The 9,041-nt window shown below is 40.6% G+C and overlaps 1 protein-coding gene across 2 annotated transcripts; it reads left to right on the plus strand.

The window, feature by feature from the left end:
* Nucleotides 1-1,285: 1,285 nt before the first annotated feature.
* LOC104804980 (subtilisin-like protease SBT6.1) lies at nt 1,286-7,355 on the plus strand. Of its 2 annotated transcripts, none has more exons than XM_010529369.2 (10): nt 1,286-2,009; nt 2,224-2,352; nt 2,508-2,660; nt 3,002-3,118; nt 3,241-3,425; nt 4,029-4,292; nt 4,377-5,445; nt 5,585-6,085; nt 6,187-6,247; nt 7,096-7,355. In XM_010529369.2, the coding sequence occupies exons 1-10, from the start codon at nt 1,482-1,484 to the stop codon at nt 7,185-7,187; spliced, it is 3,099 nt and encodes a 1,032-aa protein (XP_010527671.1). In that variant the 5' UTR covers nt 1,286-1,481; the 3' UTR covers nt 7,188-7,355. The 2 variants fall into 2 exon arrangements, with proteins under 2 accessions (XP_010527671.1, XP_019057024.1); XM_019201479.1 differs by having other exon boundaries at nt 1,803-2,009; nt 2,992-3,118.
* Nucleotides 7,356-9,041: the final 1,686 nt, after the last annotated feature.

Genomic DNA, 9,041 nt, shown 5'->3' on the forward strand with positions numbered 1-9,041 from the left:
TTTGACGCAGTCAAGACACGTCACTCCTCATATCAGATACTCTAGACATCTCAGGTCTGAGGATCCAAGAACGAACCGCTTTATGAGATTCAAGTCATGACTCTGTCCATGTGACAATCTCATGCGGGTCAACCAGTCACTCGTTCACAACGAGTACCCATGATTGTGAAATGCATCCAATGCATCGATCACACCTCATGCTAGTCTTAATTCATCATTGTTCCCACAATGATAACTGACCAGGGTGTTTAGAATCATTCTGTAATGATTCAAGGATACCGAAATATAACAAACATGCCAATCATATAACGGGAATGTAATGCATTCATAAATCAATGAATCAATACAAAGTCAAAATGTCATATCACGGATCATCCTAGAGCATTACAACCAACAAATCCTTGGTCCAAACCGATGTATTCTTTGTTGTCGAGATGAGGAATCACTTGAGCATTTATTTTACTCTTGTGAATACAGCTTTTCTGTGTGGGAGTTTTTCGCAGGGAGGCTAGGAAGTAGGCCACTCACCATCTTCGATTGTCAAGCGTTGTTGAGACAGGCTGGCCACGATCCACAGTCACCTCATCATCTCATTATGATGTTGCTTATGCAGCTTGTCGCGTACGAGATTTGGAAAGAACGTAACAACAGAATCCACAGGGGAATTGAGAACCTCCACCTCCCTCCTTCGACATAAGATTGATAGGTCGATGAGAAACATCCTCTACTCTTTGCAGGATCCAAAGAATACAAGTTCGAATGAACTCCTCCAACATTGGTATCGACTAAGCTAGACTTTTGAAATTGTAAAATTTTGTTATGCGTGTCTGCGTATGAGAATCCCTTTCTTATATATTGATATTTTCGTAAAACTCTTTTCTTCGGTTAGAAAGTAATACAAGCACATTTAAACCAAAAAAAAAAAAAATTTTATAACACTTTTTCGATGAAAAAGTCTGATGGATCATTTTTCTCATATTTTTTGCGATTTTTATTGCGACTACTATATAACTAGTATATTACTAAAATAAAAAATATTTATGATCATATGACATATAACAGTATTATTTTTGAAATTCGACAGATGAATTTTTCGTCAGTTCATTTAGAATCAATTACAACTATATTTAGAATTAATTATGATGTCGTAATGATAATTTTTTTTTTCGAGTGAATAAATTATACGGAATCATTAAGGTAATGCATTTTTAAGAGAAAATTTAATACGTTATGTGTTATGTTTTCGGTGGTGTAAGGTGAAATTCACGCGACCAAGATTCAATCGAGTAAAATACCCGGCTCAACATTTACTTGGAGTCTCGGCCGACGCTTCTGCGAAGACCATCGTACTCTGCACGGGACCAGAAAACGTAGAAACAAAGCTGCGAAGCAACTCTCTCGGTTCGTACAATGGCACTCGCGTCTGTGAACCTGGCTGTAGCATTGATCAAACCCTAATTCACCCCTTCTTCGGCTTCGCCATGAACGGGAACCCCCGAGCTTCTTCATCTTTCTTCGTCGTCTTCCTCCCCATATCTCTCCTCTATCTCCGTTCCATTATCTACCGGCCTTGGGACCAAACCCTGAATCTGGCGAATGTAACTCGACCGGAGACTGAAATCGCCCCGAGGAACAACTACATAGTCCGGTTCAAGGAGTACAAATCAACCGAGAATCACCGTCTGTACCTCGAATCGGAGGTCCGATCCGGTGGTTGGGGATGGATCGAGAGGAGGAACCCGGCGGCAAAGTTTCCGACAGATTTTGGTGTTATCTGGATCGAGGAAAGGGAAAAAGATTCCGTGATCAGAGAGATTGAGGAACTGGTAATAGTAAAGGACGTTAATGTGGAGTTCATGTACCAGAGAAGTTTGCTTGCAGGGTCTTTTGTCGATGGTAATAAACGTCCGGGAAAGATATTCACTTCCATGTCGTTTAACGAAGGGGAGTATGCAGTCGCCTCTACTAGTAACTCCACGATAAACTGGGGCCGGCATCTTCTCGGACAGGTGAGAGATTCGCCGAACTGTGGTTTTCTTATTCATTGTCAGTTCGATCCGTCGTTCCCTGTGTGTGGTTATGAGCTTGTTTTGGTAGAGAATCAGTCTTCTACTTGTTGATGAAGAATGTAAGAGAACGTCGGATATCGTAATTCCCTTTGGTTAAGGTATTTACTGCCCAAAAGTAGTCGGGAAGCCAATAAGTTTTGTTGCTATGATGCAGAAGACTCAAGTTACGTCCATGTTTGGAGCAGATGCTCTTTGGGAAAAGGGTTGCACTGGTGGTAAGGTCAAAATGGCCATATTCGACACTGGAATACGTGCTGATCATCCTCATTTCCGGAATATCAAGGTATTGCCAGTTGGAATAAGAGATTAAGTTGTTGCATATCTCAAACTTTTGAGGCGAATGCACTGTTGTTTGAAAGTGTAAAGTAATTCACTTTTGGATTCTCTATATCTATTCTTGTTAAGCTCTGAAGGTGGTATTGACTCAATAATTTCCAGGAGCGTACAAATTGGACAAATGAGGATACTTTGAATGACAACCTGGGGCATGGAACATTTGTCGCTGGTGTTATTGCTGGTCAAAATACAGAATGTCTTGGTTTTGCATCAGATACAGAAATTTATGCTTTCCGAGTGTTCACTGATGCCCAGGTAATGCGTGATTAGGCAACAGGTTTGGCAGCCACGTTTAGTGGAATCTGTCATTATGTGGATAGGGCTTCAACTTTATTTTGACTAAATTATGGTCTGGTAATTTCTGTTCGTGTTTCTTTGATTCAACTTATGAATGTGAGCAAAGTAATATGGCTTAAGATAGACCTAAGCATTACTCTTCATTAGCCGGGAGCAATACAAGTGATGGATGTGCATTTGAGAAACATAATGATCAGAGGGTCTTCTTTCTTCCCTCGTCTCTTCACCCATTATCTATTACTCTATAAGCTACAAGTGTTTGAACAGGTTATGAGAAATTTGTGTCCAGCTTGTTTCAGGTATCTTACACATCTTGGTTTCTTGATGCATTTAACTATGCCATTGCAACAAATATGGATGTACTGAATCTGAGCATTGGTGGTCCTGATTACTTGGATCTTCCATTCGTAGAGAAGGTAAGGCTTCATTATCTCATGGTTATGCTAAGTAATTTTATCCCACCGCGTGGTGGGTTTTCTATGTCTTAGATGTATTATGCACTATGTTTCTTTCTGAGTTGCTGATTATCTTCAAACAGGTGTGGGAAATAACAGCCAGTAATATCATTATGGTATCTGCAATTGGAAATGATGGACCACTTTATGGCACTTTGAACAATCCAGCTGATCAAAGTGATGTCATAGGTGTTGGTGGTATTGACTATGACGATCACATCGCTTCATTTTCGTCACGCGGCATGAGTACCTGGGAGATTCCTCATGGGTACTGTATCTTCATTTCAGCTGTTGTACTCATTTTTACTAATATTACAATTGTTGACATACAAATGCTGTGTCCTGTGCTTGATTTGCAAACAACTCTTGCATTGTTGCTTATCTGCCTTAATAGGTGCTGCCAGGTCTTTTTATCGGTCTTATTTCTTCTAAACATGTTTCAGCATTCCCTTATATCCTTGTGTTTGAAACCGATAGCTTTTACTGGCTGTATAGTGAACTGGCACTAAGTTGACCTGAGACGTGATAGTTGATTAATCAGTTACGGGCCTTGACTAAATAAAGATTTCCTCATCAAGGAACAATTGGCTAGAAATTTTGGCTGCTTTTTAGCTTTCTTGAGGAATGAGATTTGCACACTTTATGTTACATAGCAATAATCTAGGTGTTTGCTACCTTTGCCTTCATGTGCATTGTTCCTCTTTAATAATGTTAGCCCAATCCTTGTTAGGGATTATGAATATTTGGTAGTTCCTTGCTGTGAGTCTCAGAAATCTTTTAATTTTTCTGTTTGATACCTTTGGCAACAGTTTTTCAACAATTGTACAATATTCCTTGAATGGTAGAAATAACATGAAATTTTTCTTTATAGTTATGGACGTGTCAAACCGGATGTGGTTGCATATGGCCGTGAAATTATGGGGTCCAAGATTAGTACAGGCTGTAAAAGCTTATCAGGAACTAGCGTGGCTAGTCCTGTTGTCGCTGGTATTGTTTGTTTACTTGTAAGTGTGATTCCCGAAGCTAGAAGGAAGGAGCTGCTCAATCCAGCAAGCATGAAGCAAGCACTGGTCGAAGGCGCTGCCAAGCTTTCAGGCCCTAATATGTATGAGCAGGGCGCAGGAAGAGTTGATCTGTAAGTTCTTTTTAGATATTTCCTTTCTTATGATGCAGTATCCATGTTGTTTACCACGTCCCTAATCGTTCGATTTTTTGTCAGATTAGAATCTTACGAAATCTTGAAGAGCTACCAACCTCGAGCAAGCATTTTCCCAAGTGTTCTTGATTACACTGATTGTCCATATTCCTGGCCTTTTTGTCGTCAGCCTCTATATGCTGGTGCCATGCCTATCATTTTCAACACTACAATTCTAAATGGCATGGGTGTTGTTGGGTATGTTGAAAGTCCACCAACGTGGCATCCTGCAAATGAGGAAGGAAATCTCCTTAGCATTCATTTTAAGTATTCAGATATCATATGGCCTTGGACTGGTTATTTAGCATTATACATGCAGATCAAGGAAGAAGGTGCGCAATTTTCAGGTGAGATCGAGGGCAATGTGACTGTGAAAGTTTATAGCCCCTCAGCTCAAGGTGAGAATCAGCTTAGAAGAAGTACTTGTACTCTTCAGTTGAAATTGAGAGTAGTTCCTACCCCGTCAAGAGCAAAACGTATTTTGTGGGATCAATTTCACAGTATCAAATATCCTCCAGGCTATATCCCAAGAGACTCTTTGGATGTTCGCAATGATATTCTTGATTGGCATGGCGATCACCTGCACACAAACTTTCACATAATGTTCAACATGTTGCGTGATGCTGGATACTATGTCGAGACCCTTGGTTCTCCACTTACATGTTTTGATGCTCGACAGTATGGAACCCTTTTGATGGTTGATCTGGAAGATGAGTACTTCCCGGAAGAAATTGAAAAACTCAGAGATGATGTCATCAACACAGGACTCGGTTTGGCGGTATTTGCTGAGTGGTATAATGTGGAAACCATGGTGAAAATGAGATTCTTCGATGATAACACACGCAGTTGGTGGACTCCAGTCACTGGAGGTGCAAATGTTCCTGCACTGAACAACCTTCTTGCGCCGTTTGGGATCGCATTTGGAGACAAAATTCTGAATGGAGATTTCAGTATTGACGGTGAGCAGAGCCGGTACGCATCTGGAACAGACATAGTTAGGTTTCCAGCAGGTGGTTATCTACACAGTTTTCCTTTACTCGACAGCTCCGAGAGCGGGGCCACTCAGAATGTACTGCTAATTGGGTCATCTAAGGTAAGAAGAAAGATCTAACTGTTCCCTCTAGCTTGGATTACAAAAAGAATGATGAATTCGTGCATGCTTGTTCTCTTATGGTGTCATTCTTTGTAATATGAGGCTCATCCAACCAAGTTATTGTTGGTTCTATCTGCAGGCAGACCCCTCTGTCCTTGGACTTTTGGAAATAGGCGAGGGTCGGGTCACTGTTTACGGAGACTCCAACTGTCTGGACAGTAGCCACATGGTCACTAACTGCTATTGGCTCCTGAAGAAGATAATAGATTTTACCAGTTCGAATATGAGAGATTCCGTGCTGTTCTCGAAATCTGTAAAGAGAAAGACAGCCTTGCATACTGGCGACAACCAGCTACCATCCCGGAGGACTGATGTCAATTTCTCATTATACTCTTCAGTGATTGGAAAGGACTTAATATGTCAGAGTGATTCCAGATTCGAAGTATGGGGAACTAAGGGATACAAGTTACAAGTCAGAGGAAGGAACCGAAGGTTGCCTGGATATCCTGTTATTGATCTTGGTCAAGGTTTGAATTCGACATGGGAGAATGTAAGAACAAAAAGTTGGAAACCTCATAGGGAAGGTGTGATTGGTTCTTCTGGCAACAAGTATTTGGGACGCCTTATCAGTAGAGACGAGGTAATGACAATCTAATCAACGGTAATCCTCGTTTATATGAAGTTGTTTGTTTGAGAAATGGGAACTGAAAATTTTCGGCTTTTACTGTGCTGAATTTCCAGATTGACATTTCAATGCTTGTTGCTACCCGCTGGATCATACCTGCAGGTGTTGCAGCAAGTGGTAGGTATCAAAATCTTCTTGCTTTTAGAACATATAGGTGTGAGCATTTACATAAAGTTCAGTTGGGGTTTTAACCCTAATAACCCACTTGGGTCGCAGCAATTTCAGGGTACACCACCCAGAAAAAAAAAAAATTTTGCGACTTTATTACGACTAATATATAACTAATATACAACTAAAATAAGAGTAGTTTGTTAGTCGTAATAGGTTGTATATTAGTTATATATTAGTCGTAATAAGGTCGCAAAATTTTTTTTTTTTTTCGGTGGTGTACACTGAAATTGCTGCGACCCAAGTGGGTTATTTGAGTAATATTCCCAGTTCAGTTAGCAGCATTTACATAAAAGTTTACCGCAACCAAACTGAGGGAAACCAAATTCTATCTGAATCCATTCTAATAACTTAAACATGAAGATAAGGACTTAAACTGAACCTAAGTAGTGCAGTCTGGTTTCCGGTTCAGTTTCTATTTGAATTAAAGTTTTTGTGACCTGTACGAGAGGGGAAAATCTGTGGATAACTGGTTGGTTTTGCAGGTTCTTCCATCAAATCAAACAGTTTTATAAACATCATATGGATCGAAACAGAACCCAATTGAGCCGATGAAATTATGATTGATTTTGATTTGTGTCTAGTCGAATTAACTGAATATAAAGCAAACATAACCAATTTAGGAGGGCGAAATGTGAATACCGCAGTGGCCTAGGGGATCATCTAGCTTAACTCCCAAGCTTAAATCTGTTTTCTCTCTTGTTTAAGTATCTAACTCGAGTGAAACGCCACTGTGCCAAAGCCGTATTTTGCATTTATCTTCTGATTTTGTGTATTTGTTTGGTGGTTGTGTTTAGGTCTTCTGGTGCTTGTAAGCATCTGGAGAATCCGGCAGAGGAGACGAAGACGGAGGAGAGGGTCTGGGTCTGGTCGATTAGCCAACATTTAGCCAACAAACCACTTTCGCTTTGTAACTTCTCTGTTTTGCTTTACAATCAAAATGTGGTTTTCGCTTGTAAGATTCCACATCTGACAATTTAGGAGGGAAAAAAAAGGTCATTTTTGGTTCAATGAACAGCCAGCAGAATGGTTAAATTCTAACCGTGTCATTTCATTCTCCGAGGATGAGCCACGAGGTTGTTAGAAAAGAAGGCAAATCGAAACACGACATAGTTTGGTAAATTATTATATGACGCTCTTAGTACGGCCGGCCTTGGGTACCCGAATTTTGGGGGCCCGAGTTGCACGCGTATGAGGTCTCGGATACGTTATTTTCGGGAACTTGAGTTTTGGATTCGAGATTGGGGTTTGTCGGTCAGTTGAAATGGTAGGGGAGGGAGAGAGGTGCGATGGTGAGAGCTCCCGAGGGGTAAAATTAAAATCTGTAAATGTTGCTTTCGGGATTTCATTCGACTTCCACTGTTCGAATTATAATAAAACAAATATATTTCGTACAATTACCTGAACCGAAATCAACCGAATTATTAAAACAACCACTTGGATTTTAATGAACAAATTAACAAAAAAAAAGTATACGGACAATCTCGAAATGTTTCACGCTTTTCGTTTCCTAGTGGGTCGAGAAAACCAACTGTGTACGTGTGATATGCGGTCTTCCACGGTGCAATATGTAGGGGGTGTCACTTGGCCCGAACCCGCTCTTGGCTCGAGGTTTTGGGCTCGGGCTCGAACCGACCCGATTTTTTTCGAACCTATATCACCAAACCCAAAGCCCAGCCCTAGAGATCTCGGGCTTGGATCGGGTCAGGTCAGGGCCCAGCCCGCATGATTTTCTTTGTTAATCTTTTTTTTTTTTTTTTCTTAAGATTTTTTTTAAAATCGAGCTATTTCGGGCCGGCCCGAATCGAGGCCGATCCGAAAGCCCAAAAATTTTTGGGCCTTAATATCTCAGCCCAAAACCCGCTATTTTTCGGATTGGGCCGGACTGGACTTCAGACCTCGGGCTACAATTGACACCCCTCAATATGTAGGTATATAAACACCGGAGGAGTTTTTGTTCAATACTTTAACAGGAACTGATAGCTACGGATATATCCTCATTTGTATTCCACAACTATTTTCCAATTTTGTGCTGAATAGAGTCGAAACTATTAATGTGACACCCATATCCCACTTCCCGTGAATAAGATGCGCCACATGGACTAAAATCAATAAAATAACATAACATAATTTACGGGAAGTTTAAAACCGTTTTACTCAAGTTTACACAGCGGAAATTAAAACATTTCAACCGTTTGTTTTCAAAACACTACACGTTCGAATTAAAAATAGCACGACCATCAAATGGGGAAACCATGTTCCATAGTTCAAAACATACAATAGGGAAATATCCGTACGCGATGCTACCTCTTCGATGTCGTCGTCCAAATTGCTACACGTGCTACTCGTGATTTGAAAAAAATAAAACCCCTATGACTAAGCACAATTGTTTAGTAAGTACTTCGGATTGATCCCGGTCATCCCGTTTCCAACGAGAACGGTGATACAACAATAATTATAAAACAAAAATAAATCATCATGCATATCCTCATATCACATCAAACAAAATCACAATCACAATCATGCCCGTATAATCACATCATAGGGTTGATCTGTCAAATCCTCGTCAACAGGATAGTACTGACTCAATTCGTCAACCGATACTGCCCAGATGACGCGCAGGTAATCCCAGAGGTGTGGTACTAACTCAATTTGTCAATCGGTACCAACACTAGTCCTCACCAATATAATCGTGCTGACTCAATTCATCAACCGACATGATTACATGGTTCCTCGGTACTCA

This window comes from Tarenaya hassleriana, unplaced genomic scaffold, assembly GCF_000463585.1.
Source record: "Tarenaya hassleriana unplaced genomic scaffold, ASM46358v1 Cleome104, whole genome shotgun sequence".
NCBI lineage: Eukaryota > Viridiplantae > Streptophyta > Magnoliopsida > Brassicales > Cleomaceae > Tarenaya > Tarenaya hassleriana.

Bases quoted from the DNA above. Each gene is read 5' to 3' on its own strand.
- LOC104804980 (XM_010529369.2), top strand. From the start codon at position 1,482: ATGAACGGGAACCCCCGAGCTTCTTCATCTTTCTTCGTCGTCTTCCTC. The intron at 6,086-6,186 runs GTAATGACAATC...CTGAATTTCCAG, and splicing joins GCCTTATCAGTAGAGACGAG to ATTGACATTTCAATGCTTGT. The intron at 6,248-7,095 runs GTAGGTATCAAA...GGTTGTGTTTAG, and splicing joins TGCAGGTGTTGCAGCAAGTG to GTCTTCTGGTGCTTGTAAGC.